The sequence below is a fragment of the Rhinolophus ferrumequinum genome, chromosome 10 (assembly GCF_004115265.2).
Source record: "Rhinolophus ferrumequinum isolate MPI-CBG mRhiFer1 chromosome 10, mRhiFer1_v1.p, whole genome shotgun sequence".
NCBI lineage: Eukaryota > Metazoa > Chordata > Mammalia > Chiroptera > Rhinolophidae > Rhinolophus > Rhinolophus ferrumequinum.
This window is the reverse complement of record NC_046293.1, coordinates 51,809,514-51,824,196: the sequence shown is the minus strand read 5'-3', so window position 1 is coordinate 51,824,196 and position 14,683 is coordinate 51,809,514. Positions and strand designations below refer to the sequence as shown.

Sequence of the window (14,683 nt, the reverse complement as noted above, 5' to 3'; positions counted from 1 at the left end):
GTCCTTGAGATCCTCCATCCCGCTCCTCTGACCATATCTCCTCTGTCTCATCCTAAGGCTCATCTTCTTTCTCTAACCGTAATTCCCAAGGAAGAGCGCTCTACCTTTTGTTTCCCTCACTCGAGTCTTAACAATTCCAACAGCAGCCTGAAATGATGTGGCTCAGTATTTGACAAAGGACCAGGATGCCGCACCTCAAGACCCACATATCTAAAACCAAACGAATATTCCATCCAAAACTAGCAGCCTGTGCTCACTCACATTCCCTTACCTCATTCACACCATCATTTCTTAGCCCACATTTGAAATTTCAAACTTATTTATTCATCCATTCCACATGTATTGAGTGCCTATTATATGCCCTCAAAGAAGAAGTTCCCTTTCCTTATCAAGACCTCCTTTGCAATTTCTCTCAAATTCACTCTCATTTCACGCCCACTCTATCCCAACTCTCCAATGCTCTCAGTAACACTGGACATTTTTTTCAGTTCTGGAATCACACTGAGTTTCTTCCCTCAGCGCTGCTCCTTCTGCCTAGACCTACCACCCTCTGCCTGCTACCCCCACCTCCACCACCAGCCACTAATACTTAATTCATCATCCCACAGATCTCAGCCTAAACGCACTTCCTTGGAAGTCTTCCCCGACTACCCTTCTTCGGAAGTAAGCTAGGTCCCTCCATTTTTATGCCCTCATAACACACTGTACTTCACCTTAGTAATAAAATGTCTCTGCTCCTTAAGGGAGGGATCATATCTGTCTTCCTCACCACCGTTTCCCCAGAACTCTGCACAGTTTTCACATAGTAGGTGCTCCATAAATTTTTGTTGAAAGAATGAATATAATGGCACCTACCTTATCAAGACCTTCACCAGACCTTGAAGTATTTCAAAAAGTACCTTAGTTCATTTCCCTGCTAGTCTATTTCCCTTACCAAACCTATAGCTCCAGCCAGGCTCCGTGATCCCACGGGCGCCGTGCACATTCCCACCTTCACGCCTTTGCTTGCACTGTCTGGCCCTTTAACGTGTCCCTCCCCCAACTACCCAGCACACCAAATCCTCACCATCCCTCCAGGTCCTGCTCAAATTTCCATCTTTAGTGTTTTACTATTTTGCAGTTATCACCTATGCTCCCAAATAAGACAACCCTGAACATAACACAGTCCATTTTCCCCATAAAAAGATTCAAAAAAAGTTTTTGAGGGCAACTTGAATAAGCAAACTTTTAGGGCAGTAGAAGAAATACTCGAATGTCTAGTTATAGTATTTTATTTATGAATTTAGTTTTATGGACATTTTAAAATTTACATATTATTACTACCATGGGATAATCTACAAGATATACTATTAAGTTTAAAAAGCAAGGTGGAGAAAACTGTGTAGTTTGCCAACAGTTAGCTAAGAAAGGGTGTTAGAACATAAGTATCTGCTTATCTTTACAAACATATAAAGGGGGGGGGTGGCTGGTTAGTTCAGCTGGATAGAGCGCGGTGCTCTTAACAACAAGGTTGCCAGTTCAATCCCCACACGGGCCACTGTGAGCTGCACCCTCCACAACTGGATTGAAACAACTACTTGACTTGGAGCTGATGGGTCCTGGAAAAACACACTTAAAATAAATAAAAGTTAAAAAAAAAATACAAAGGAAGAATAAGCCATTAAAGATTTTTTTTAAAGTTACCTATAGAGGGAGAGAGAGGGCACAGGGGAGAGGAGATAAAAATAGAAACTAAAGGAGAGATCCAGGATGGCAGAGTAGATAAATACCGTGCCTGCTTCCTTCGGTGAACGCCTTAAAATTACAATTAAATTATAGAACAATCAACCTGGAGAACCATGTGAAGTCAGGCTGAACAGAAATTTTATAACTAAGGATACAAAGAAGAAGCCACATCGAGACTAGTAGGAAGGGTAGAGATGTGAAATGGGCTGGCCCCAAACCTCCATATGGCAGTTGAGAACCGCCGGGAGGGATATCTCCGCCATAGATGGTCCCTCAGAGGGAGCGAGAGATCCCAGCCCCACATGAGCCTCCCCAGTCCAGAGTACTAGTGCCAAGAAGAGGAGCCTCCACATCTGGCTGTGAAAAACAGAGGGGATTCTGACCATCCAGGTGGGATGGAAGGCTGTGGGAAACCCAGACATCCTCTTAAATGGCCCGCAAACAGACTCTCTCACCCCCAGACACTCACCCTGGGCTCCATCGTCATAGGGATGGAGACTTGGGGGGCGTCAGAGGCCTGGGGAGGAGGGCAGACTGAGGTATGTGGCTACAGAGCAAGGGCTGGAGGACAGTCGGCATGTTCCCTGTGCAGCCTCTTCCCATGCAGCCGGCAGGCGGGTGCCATCTTGCCTGTGTTGAGCCCTCCCCCTACCCTTACAGCCAAATCTAAATCTGATTGGTCTGGTGAGCTCTGCTCACTCTGCCCTGCTGACTCACTGGGATGCTGCCCTATCCAATTCCCCCAACGAAGGAGGCACTTTCCCACGAGCAGCCAGCCCAGCCCACATTACACTCTTTCTTGGAAAACTGTTGGAGTCCCCAGGCCCCAGGTGGGCAGTGACTGGCCTCGGTGTGCTCTGAGACTTTTGCTGAGTCACTCCAGGCTCAGCACTGGCACCAAACCAGAGTCTACATTAACCTGGTGACCACAACTCTTCCCACTCTAGTGACTACTTGAGACCCTGCCTCACACAACTCACGTATTACACAAGGCTTTATCAGTGGCTGACCCTTAAGGAAGGCAGCAGGTGGCAGCAGGCCTGGGGTGTCCTGGCTTTTTGTGGAGCTACCCCAGGCCTGGTACTGGTGGTAGCCATCTTTGGTTTGCAGTGTGTCCTCTCCCACATGCCTCCAACTTTCACAAAGGCAGCGAGAAACCACAGATAGCTTTATAGCTCCTACCAGGTAGTCCCTGGCTAGTCACAGGCAGTGGGTGACCTGGACCCACACTGGAGTCCTTCCTAAGAGGCCCAGAACCAACATACTTGGAGGTGGGCTTCAGAACACAGCAAAGCACTGCCCAATTAGGCCTACAAGTGGCACACACAAAAGCGAGTCTAAACAGGCACCAGAGCTCACTGGGGAAAATCCGACTCAGTGGGGTAAGCACCCCCCCACACTGCAGCCCGTAAGCCTGAGGGCAAACCCACCCACTGACATGTCAACAGTAATCAAGGCTCAATTATAACAAGAGGGCACACACAACCTATACAAAGGACACTCCTGGAGCACCTGGAGCAGGTGACCAGGGAGACTGTGCCAGGGCCCCACAGGGCACCTGCTACATAAGGCCATCTGGCCAAGACTGGGAGACATAGAAGGTCTACCTAATACATAGAAACAAACACAGAGAGGCAGCAAAAATGAGAAAACAAAGAAATATGTCCCAAATGAAAGAACAGTAGAAAACTCCAGAAAAAGAACTAAACGAAATGGAGGCAAGCAACCTACCAGAGACAGAGTTCAAAACAATGGTTATTAAGATGCTCAAGGAACTTTAATGAGAACTTCAACAGAGAGATAGCAAGCATAAAAATGGACATAGAAACCATAAAAAGAACCAGTCAGAAGTGAATAATATAATAACTGAAATGTAGAATGCACTAGAAGGAATCACCAGCAGACTAGATGAAGCAGAAGATCAAATCAGCAATTTGGAAGGTAGCATAAAACACCTTATCGGAACAAAAAAAAGAAAAAAGAATCCAAAACAACAAGGATAGTTTAAGACACCTCTGGGACATCAAGCATAACAACATTTGCATCATAGGGGTACCACAAGGAGAAGAAAGCAAGGGATTGAGAATCTTTTTGAAGAAACAATGACTGAAAACTTTCCTAACCTGGCAAAGGAAATAGACATAAAAGTCCAGGAAGCACAGAAAGTCCAAAACGAGATGAATCCAAACAGGCCCACACCAAGACACATTATAATGAAAATGGCAAAGGTTAAAGACAAAGAGAGAATCCTAAAAGCAGCAAGAGAAAGGCAACTAAAGAAACAATAATTACTTTCAATGTAAATGGATTAAATGCTGCAATCAAAACACATAGGAGAGCTGAATGGATAAGAAAACAAAACCCTTACCTATGTTGCCTACAAGAGACCCACTTCAGATTGAAAGACACACACAGATGGAAAGTAAAGAGATGAAAAACATTATTTCATGAAAATGGAAATTAAAAAAAACAAAACAAAAAAGCTGGGGTAACAATACTTATACCAGACAAAATAAACCTTAAAACAAAGGCTATATAACAAGAGACAAAGAATGACCCAGTAATTCTACTTCTAATTCTACTTTACCTGAGGAAACCCAAAACTCTACTTTGAGAGGACCTGTGCATCCATATGCACATTGCAACATCGTTTACAATGGCCAACATATGGAGGCAGCCTTGGTGTCAGTCAATGAAAGAATGGATAAAGAGGAGGTAATACATACTGGGAGTGCCAAAAAAAATGTATATGCATGACTTGTGTTCATCTTTTGTTATCAGTATATATTATTACAATTTTAATGCAGTTGTTTCCTTTCTTAAAATGTGTATACATTTTTTTGGCACCCTCTGTATGTATAATAAGAATATTGCTCGGCCAAGGAAGGGAATGGGTTCTTGCCATCTGCGGCAGCATGGATGGACCTGGAGGGTGTTGTGCTGAGTGGAGTGTCAGACAGAGAAAGACAGATGCAATGTGATTTTGCTTATATGTGGAATCTAAAGAACAAACTAAACAAACAAACAAAACAAAAACATGCTCAGATACAGAGAACAGTTTGATGATTTCTACATGGGAGAGGGTTGGGGTGTGGGTGAAAAAGGGGAAGGGATTAAGATGTACAAACTGGTAGTTACAAAATAGCCATGGGAAAAAAACAACAAAATAGTCATGGGGATGTAAAGCATAGGGAATATAGTCAATGATATGGCAATAACTACGTATAGTGTCAGTGGGTACTAGACTAGTCAGGGGGACCACTTCTTAAATTATATAAATGTCTAACCGCTATGCTGTACACCTGAAATTAATATAAAATAATATTGAATGTCAACTGCAATTTAAACATTTTAAAATGGGGTAAAGGTGAAGCAAAACAAGAGGTCCAAATTTCTGGGTATAACACAAATAATCATGGGGTTGTAATGTACATATACAGCATACGGAATGTAGTCAATAATATTGTGATAGGTATAATATGGTGCCAGATGGATGCTGGACTTATCATGGTGACCACTTCCTTTAGGTTTATAAATGTTGAATAACTATGGTGTGCCCCTGAAACTAATATAATATTGTATGTTAGCTATATTTTTAATAAAATCTTTTTAAAAAGATAGAAACTAGCTTCTTTGAATATACCTAATTTTTAAATATTTTACATAATTTTGTAACAAAATTAAATATGTGTAAAGCAATTTCCAGAAATCAAAACCAACATGAAAACAAAGACTAATGTGATGGTATAACTATTCCAAGAGAAATGATTCCAAATAACTTGAAAACATAATAAACGGACCGAACATCCTTAGTAGTGTATACCCTAAGGACAAAAACAATTGAAGATCTTAAACTGCTTTTCAGTTACCATATTGTTGGTTTGATTATTCTGAGACTGTTGTGTATTGTGAGATAAAACAAATGAGTAATTATGTGAATTTTTCCAGTTACTCTCAATGTGACTGAGAACTGGGATTCTCAGCAGGGGTGAAAGGAGATACAGTTTTTAGAAGGGAAAACCATGCAGTTCTGAATTTGAATTAGAAGTATCAGCAAGAATATATGATGTATTTTTATATGTAAATGTTTAAATTTATATTTTCTAGCTCTGTCTGCTCAAAAGGCCTAGAAAAAACGGTCACCCAGTAGCCATGAGTATCATTAGCTCTTAGATTGTGGTCAAACTACCATTTTCTACTAAAAGGCACTCAAAGACAACCAGGGTTGTGCCAAAAGGACTCAGGAGGCTTTTGGCGAGGTCCCTTGCCAAAAATAGGACAATCAGCATCAATGAGGGTAGTAATGCAACAGACTGAATACCGGGGGTGCCAAAAAAACGTATGCAAGTGGGAACTTTAGTCACTGTTGCTCAAACAGTAGTTCACCGTAATCAGAAGTGTCTGGACGCTGATGGTAACCACTTTGAGCTCCTCTTGCAATTGCAGAAGTCAAACGTGACTTGTATTCATCTTGTGTTATCGGTATATATTGCGTATTACAATTTTAATACAGTTTTCCTTTCTTAAAATGTGTATACATTTTTTGGTACCCTCTGTATGTCAAATATGGTGCAATACATGAGTTCATAATGTCACTTTAAAAATTACCTAATTGGTCACCATTGGAGGATAATGCTAATAAACCAACTCATTGTTTTGAAAACTAGTAAAAATTTATCCTTGTTTTCCTATATAAATTGTCCCATAGAGTAGATGAGAGAAGTTTCTTATTATAAAAAAGAATGGAAAGAAGTGTTAGAATTAGAACATTGCCATTTTACAATCCCAAATGGATTGTATTGATTTTTCACTAACATCACAAAGAGACAACCAGACATTATATGCCTCCTAATGGGAGACCTTATCGCCACCCATGAGGTCATCTTACCAAATAAATTGTCCCTGAATCTGATCAAGCCTCTAAATCCAAATTGGTTTAGGAGAAAAAGGAAAGGAAGGAAGGAGAGACAGGGAGGGAAACAAGAGTGAACTAAACTAGAGAAAAGGCCCTGTTTCTAAGTCTCCTCTTTTCTGCAGTTCCTCCTAACTCACTGACAATGGCCCTCTATGTAAATGTGAATTGATTTGGGTGCCTATCCCAAGGACAAGATAAAATAAAAAAGAACTAAGGGGGTTAGATACACATGAAAACGTTGAAATTACAAGGCACCTAGTGAGAGAGAAAGCATTGTTATGAGCCTTGAAAAATGAATGAGTTAGAGCTGAGGAGCAGACCAGATTCTCACTTAAAGTTAATGGACAAATTAAAAGGCAGGGGCAGGGATGCATTACATAACGGCTCCTGCCGGGGGAAGCAGTCACAGAGGCTGCAGGGGAGGGGGACACGGCAGGCAGCAGAGCCCACCTTGAGCCCTCTCCCGGACACACCTCCCCTGCTGCTCCACTCTGGACCTGTGGAGCTGGAGACCTGAGCCAAACTCAATCACACCTCCTTTCCTGCGGTCAGTTTCAAACTTTTTACCTCCAAAGACCCCTTTTGTCTTTTTTCCAAAGGATCCAATGTTGTTAAAGATTATAAGTAACACTCTCCCATCCATTCCCACCCCAGACCAAAAAAAAAAGAGTCAAGCATTTATTAAGTTCTGATATATTTAACCATTTTCAAATCAACACGTATAGAAGGGGCTTCCAGGATTTCTAATCAGCAAACTGAGTTAATGCAATTAGTATTAGGAACACTTATTGAGCACTTACTATACGTCTAGTATTGTGCTTTCCACATATTACCTCATTTAATCCTCACAACAGTACTAAATCAGGCTAAATTAGATGGCACAAGAGCTAAATGGGATAGGAAGAACTCTCTGTATTCCTTAGTATTATTACCATTATACTCTAACACTGCCCAAAGCAAAGAACTTGGTCATTTTAGAGAGCTCGCGTCACCTAATCATGAATTAATGTCCACAGTGACAAACAGCTCAAGACCCACATTATTACCTTCTTAAATCCTTAGTGCTCTGGTACTTCAAATTGCCCCTTTACTGACCAGCCTTCCGATACTTCTCCATCTCCTTACTCACTTCCATCTTCCTCTCCATCCAGCAAAGTCTGAATTCTGGTCCCTAGGAGACCCCATCACTGAATCTGACCCACATCCCCAACTCTCCAGTGCTGTCAATTTGACCTTCTCACTGAATGCAGACAGCCAATAGCAAGAAAAACGGGTTCCAGGAGGACTTGGGCAGCTGTTCCTGACCTCTTCACAGGGGCCATGATCTCCTGAACACCCATGAACCTCCTATTCTGACTCGTAGAAGACTAAAATTTCAAAGTGGCTCTCGTTTCAGTAATTCTTTTACTGAAACCCACTTGGAGTCCCTCCTGCTTAGTATAGATTACTGGTTAATACATTATGGTAGGCAGAATGTTAACCAGCTGAATTTAAAGTAAAGAGATTATCCTGGATTACCTGGGCTCAAAGTAAGCAACACAGAGATCTCTAAAAATGGAAAGGGAGACAAGAGTAAACTCAGAGAAAGATGTGAGGCCAAAAGCAGGGTCTGAGACACGCTATGTTGCTCGCTTTGAAGATGGAGGAAGGCAACTAGAAGCCAAGGAATGTGGGCAACCTCTAGAAGCTGAAGAAGTCAAGGAAACAGATTCTCTCCTAGAGCCTCAAGAAGGAAACACCAACACTTTGATTTTAGCCCAGTAAGAGCTTGTTGGAGTTCCGAACTACAGAACTGTAAGAAAATCAATTTGTGTTGTTGTAAGCCACTAAATTTGTGGTAATTTGTTGTGGCGGCAATGGAAACTAATATACATTATGGCTTCCTAACTACCAAAACTAGAGTAAATGTGTTACTACCTGACAGGAAACAACCAACCTCTCCATTATCTAAGATTTGTTGCTGTTACCAAGCAGCAGATTTAGAATAAACATGGTTGCTTTGCTGTGTCCTGGTTACTATTATGGCAGGCTTGACTGGGAGCCCTATCTACCCTGCCAAGGCAAACCACGAGCTAAGACAATTATCTACAAATTTTGCGGGAAGTAAATTTGCAGCCTGAATTGTCCCAGAACCTCAATTCTCTGCTTGGCAGGACAGTCCACGACTCTCCTACTGAGGTTCCCCAGTAGAGCCGGCAAAGCCAGGTAAAGAGAATGCTCACAGCTTCGCCAATTCCCACATAGGGAAAGAACACCTAGCCTGTTGTTGGGAGAGGGTGAAGGAGTACGGATGGCAGCAATGTAGTGAGAGGAGAAACTGCTATGGTTGGTACTTTTGTTCAATAACATTCAGCAAATATTTACTGACTGCTTACCATAAACTGACCTCAGAAAAGCTGACCTGCTCTCTACAGAGCCATTCATTCATTCATTCACTCAGCAAGTATTTACTGAGCTTCAACAAGAGTCATTGGGAATGAGCATTCAGGTGTCCTTCAGGAACTCTTAGAGCTTTCTCAGGCCCACCTTAAGACATGCAGTGTAACCCTCTTCCCATCAGCCATGCTTCCCATTTATCACCCATTTACCAGCGTTTGTTATTCTCAAGATTTTGCAAAATTTTCCATTCTGAGCAGGCCTGATTCACATAAAAGTCTTGGTAATTGCCAAATTCACTTGCTCTCCCCTCCGCCACTTCCACCCTCGCTGAGCCTCCCTGCAGATCCCAGCTCCATTTAGCTTGGTGCTGATGGTTCCAAACTCTCCAGCCTTCTCCTCCAGCACTTCCTTCTGCTCAGTTTTACAAGTGCTGATCAGAAGCACTTTGAAGCTATCATACAAGATGTCCTCAGTTCCAGTCTAAACTAGGGGCTCTCCCTAAAGCTTCCTGATCTTCTTCCTCCATTACTACCCCCTTTAAGAGCTCACTTACTCCTAAAATTTCAATAACCACCTCTGGAGATCTTATCAAATTTCAGTAATGCAGGTCTATCATTAACTCATTCTAAAATTACAGCCTCCTGACTGGCTTCCCTCATTCCAATTGTCGGACAGAGGCGGGTGGCGGGGGGAGCAGGGGGGGAGCGAGGAGGGGAAGTGTAATGGTCACCGTAACAAGAAGGTATCTTAAGACCAGAAAATGAAGCAGGCAACTCCAAAGAAGATAATGGAATTTATTATAGGGTAATTTACTTACGGGAAGATTGGGTCAGAGCGGAAAAGATGACCCAGCAGTTCTACACAGATTATTCTCTACTAACAGACCCGTTACAGTACTTTTTTTACAGTACTAATGACTGACAGGACAAAGGGACAGAGAACGCAGTAGCACCAGAGGCCATGTGTCCTGGTGGTCTTGTGATAGATAATCGCTTATAATCAATAGTACCACTAGCTTGATATTTCTCTCAGTTGTCATGCCATTCTGGCTATTACTAACAAAAATATTTGTGGTTACATATTAAGGAACACAGATAATGAACTAGAAAGCTTTGATAGGCTCGCTAAGCACAGTGACGCTGGTCAAGGGTCACCGCATGACCAGGACACAGAGATGGAGTTGGTTTTTTTCACATCTACAGCTCTACACCAGTCTCTTCTCACTCTAATATATCCTTTGTACACCTTGCCACACATATTCCCCAAACACTTACGAAGTGCTCACTCTGAGCCAGACACTGGTCTAGGAGTCAAAGACACAAGCTACAGTAATGCAGAGTGATTAAGGGCACATCCTTTGGAGAGGGGCAGCTCTGCCACTTATGACAAGTTACTTAACCTCCCTGCGTGCATGGAAAGCACTTAACACAGTGTCTGGCAAATGGCAAGTGCCAATAAAAGGTCGCTTACATAAACAACAACATCAGGGAGCTGTCAGGTTAGCAGCAGAGATGAACGTGTATATTCCATAAGTAAGGAGTGCGAGAAGCAACAGAACTCGCTGGGGGTCATGAGCAGAGAAGACAGAGTGATGAATTCTGATAGTGATATGGAGCCACCTCGAAGGTTAAAATGGAATGTACTAGATGGACAAGAGGGGAAAGATTTTCCAGCTGGAGCACCTGAGCAGACATGGCGGCACAGAAGCAAGAGCTTTTGAGTAATCAAGTGATGGCCGTCTGTTGCCCGGTGCTAATCCTGACAAGGCCATGAGCCCCTGCAGGAGAGGACCATTGGCTCCGGATATGGGAGAATCATTCATTTACTCATGCACCTACTTTATACCAGGCACTGTGCTAGATGACAAGACTTTGTGCCTGGTCCCTGCCCTCATGAAACTTCTGTTTGAAAATAAACAAGAAATGAAAACAAGAACAATTCAGATAAATTATATTGCTATTAAGAAAACAAAACAGTACCATCAGAAAGGGAGTGACTATGGGTAGAGGTCAAGGAAAGTCACTCTGTGGACGTGACACCTGAGTTGAGTCATGAGAAGGCCTAGGTAGAAAAATGTCCTAGGTGGAGGGAACGATAAGAACAAAGCTCCTGGAGCATGAAGGAGCTTGCCCTATTGAAGAAACACAAAGCCCGGGGAGGAGTGCATGGTGAGAGAGCACAGGAGAGGCAGTCGGCAGGGTGGGCAAGGCCTGCTCACTTTCAAGCTCAGTAGGCCATCTAAGGAGTTCGGATTTTATTCCAAAATGCACTGGGAAGGCCCTGAAGGGTTTCAAGATAGGATATGACATAATATGATTTGTGTTTTTAAAAGCTCCCTCTGGCTTCCATGTTTAAAGTAGAAAGGCAAGTGAGAAGGCAGAGGGACCATCAGGAGGCTAATACAGTAGTTCAAACCAGAGAAAACAGCATAGACTTATGATATTTAGATGTGATGTCTTCAGTCTCTCTGTTTACATCGAGCTACACAATCTCCTCATTTTGCAAGGTCCATCTCCCCTCCACATGGCCTAGTTGGCACATAGGAGGCTTAACTGGTAATTTTCAGTCGATTGACTGTGTCTCCTACAAGTCAGCCCCATTTCCCTTCCTGCTTGTACTCTCATTTCTTTTCCTCCCTATCTCCAAGTTCCCATTTGCCCACTACCTCACTCAGCCTTCATGAGGTCCTACTGTTCTCCCATTGTATTCCTTTTCTTCTCCTCATCCCAGTACCCACGAAAGTTTCATGAACTAGATATAAAGGAGATAGTTATTTTCTATCCTACCCCAGAAGCTCTCAGCAATTATCAAATTCACAGAGCATTACCGTATTTCTCCGAAAATAAGACCTAGCCAGACAATCAGCTCTAATGAGTCTTTTGGAGCAAAAATTAATATAAGACCCGGTCTTATTTTACTCTATTATAAGACCGAGTATGATATGATATGATATGATATATGATATGATATGATATATGTTATGATATGATACAGAGTCTTATATTAATTTTTGCTCCAAAAGACACACTAGAGCTGATTGTCCAGTTAGGTCTTATTTTCGGGAAAACACGGTAATAGAAGCATAAGGGTTATTATGATCTTGACAATACAACCTGTATCCATTCTGCATGTTAAGGACTTTGTCTCCTCACATTCGTTCCAGCCTGTTCTCCTCTCTGCAGCCAGAGAAATCTTTTCAATTGGAAAATTTGATCATGATCTCATTGGCTTGCTGTCTCTGGCATGCTCCATCTCTTCCTCTCTCTCTACTTCTCTCTTTCCCTTCTCTCCCTGCTTAAACCCCTTCAGTGGCTTCCCCTTGTTCCTCAGAGAAATCCCAACTTCCTCAGGATGGGCCACGATGGCCCTGCATGTTATGAAGCCAGAGTACACCTTACACCATTCCCCTCACTTACTTTCTGTGGCTCTAGCCATACTGGCCCTCTTTTAGGTCTTGGAGACAGATGTACCTCCTTCTGCCACAGGACTTTTGAATATAGTGTTCTCTTTGTCTCCAAGGCCCTTTGATTTCCCTCTTCCCTTAGATCTTTACCCACGTTTTCTTTGACCTGAAACCAAGGTCAGAACCACTCATGGTACTATCTTTCTTTCAAAGCACTTATCACAGTTTATAATAATACATTCACTTGTGCGAATTAAAATGGTTATTTCTCTCCCCCCTACCCCCGCTCCACTAGATGGGAAGCTCCAGAGGGCAAGAACATTGCCTATTTTTGCTCATCATTGTATCCCAAACATAGAGTGAATATACTTGGTAGGCCTTAGAAGAATTAGATAGGAAAAGATTTTCCAAAATCTTAGATATGGTTCTTTTTTTTGATGGAGCAAGCAAAGAAGGAATGATGGACCTTCTAGTAGCAAACTATTACCAGGAAGAAGAGGAGAGAGTAAGTGTCTGATACCCATTTTGCTACAAACTCAGTGTTTTCCCTGCCTCCTTACAGACCATCCCTGATGTCGTGAGGCACTTGTTGCCAAGACCCATAACTTTTTTTGAGGTCCATCATTCTGCCTAGGAAGGTCCATCATTCTCTAAACAGCCCTCCACTTTAGATCTGACCCCCCTACAATCCCTCTTTCCACCTGACTGCACAGGTAAAGGGGAGCAGGGAATTCACTGAACCACCACTCACTCACTGGTGGTCACACAATTAACATTTCACAAAGCCCTTTCACAATAGCACCTCATTTTGCCTTCAAACTGACCCTGTGAGGTAACGAAAGCAAATATTATCATTCCCATTTTACTCGATGGGGGAACTGAGGTTCAAAGAGGCAAGTGACTTACTCAAGGTCACAACGCCTGTGTGAGATAGATGTAGATTTGAACCTACAGACTCTGACATGTAGTGCGATGCTTTTCCTTACATGAGCCATCCCAACAGTTGGGTTAGCAGTTACTTAAATCTGATTTGCTCACTCCCTTAAATAAACACCAGTTCCACACCCCTCAGCACTTCCCCAGCCCATTTCTGCTTCCCTACCCAGAACTTGTCAGATGTCTGTGCAGTGGCGTGGAGGGAGCCATAAAGCTGGACATACTAACAGGGTTTGGTCCCAACCTCGAGTCTTTCCTCTAAGCTCTTCCTCTAAGCCACTGAAAAAACAGAAACCCCCAGAAATAAAAACAAAGAGGAGACCTGCCCCACCAGAGCAAGATCCCTGGCTACCCTTCCTCTCACATTCAGGCAGGACACGGCGAGGCCAGAAGCCAGCCTCTATCCCCACAGGGAGGACCCCGGGAGAACAGAGGTCACTGCCGGCCGCACAAGGGATGCGGCAGTAATCCGCCAGCTCCAGGGTTTGGTCCAAGGTCATCCTCTCGCAGCCCCGGCCGAATCCCCAACCTCCCGGAGCGCCCTCTGGTGTCTTGGGCTGGCTTCCCCTCGCCCTCAGGGAGTGGCCTGCGGAGCCCGATTCGGGGGCAGCGGCAGGAGGGTGGGCAGAGGATGAGGAGGCTGAGCCCCGGGGAGTGGCGGGAGGCGGGGCCCTACCTGATAGCGGAGGACGCCGTCCGGCTCGTTACTCCCGGCCGGCATGGCGGAGCCGAGCTAGGTCTCTCTCGCGGGCTCCAGGCCGAGCGTCAGCCGCACACACACTCTGATCCGGTCTGAACGAATCGCCCGAGCGGCGACCCCAACCCCGGAGCCAACGGTCAACCATCAACCGCCGCCGCCTCCATAGCCACCGTCCCGCGAGGCATAGCCGCAGCCAATCAGCGCGCAGCCTGTGCGGCCAATCAGGACGCGGAGCACGGGAGGACGCTGTCCGGCGGTACCCTGGGCTACCAGGAGGAGGAGGAGGGAGCAGCCCGATGAGCCCCGGTTGCCGTGGAAACCGCCTCCCTCCCTTCAGGGGCCCCTGAGCTTGAAGGTCCTTCCAACTGCTTTGCTAGAAACTGAAAATCGTGCTTCTATTTGCAGCTGCACCTGACCCTAGAAAACTGGGAAAGTGTCGGTTTTGTCTATTCTATTTCATTCCTTGGATAATGATTTTTAAATTCTGGGGAAACGTCCGTTGGAATTGTAGAAGGAAGTAACTAAAGATGAGGGGAAATGGCCTTCTAAGATTACTAGTTAATCTCTGAACTAGTAGATTAAAGAACATTAAAGAGAAGCAGGCTGGCAGTTATCTTACGTCCTC

General features: G+C 43.9%; 1 protein-coding gene across 2 annotated transcripts in view; it reads right to left on the bottom strand.

Annotated features, from left to right (window-relative positions):
• SLC4A8 (solute carrier family 4 member 8) overlaps positions 1-14,248 on the bottom strand; it is a 68,964-nt gene extending 54,716 nt beyond the window's left edge. For both annotated transcript variants that reach the window (XM_033117131.1, XM_033117132.1), the window contains exon 1: positions 14,035-14,248. In XM_033117131.1, the coding sequence (XP_032973022.1) occupies positions 14,035-14,079 (45 nt within the window). In that variant the 5' untranslated portion in view covers positions 14,080-14,248. The remainder of the gene's footprint in view (positions 1-14,034) is intronic.
• Between the last annotated feature and the right edge of the window lie 435 nt (positions 14,249-14,683).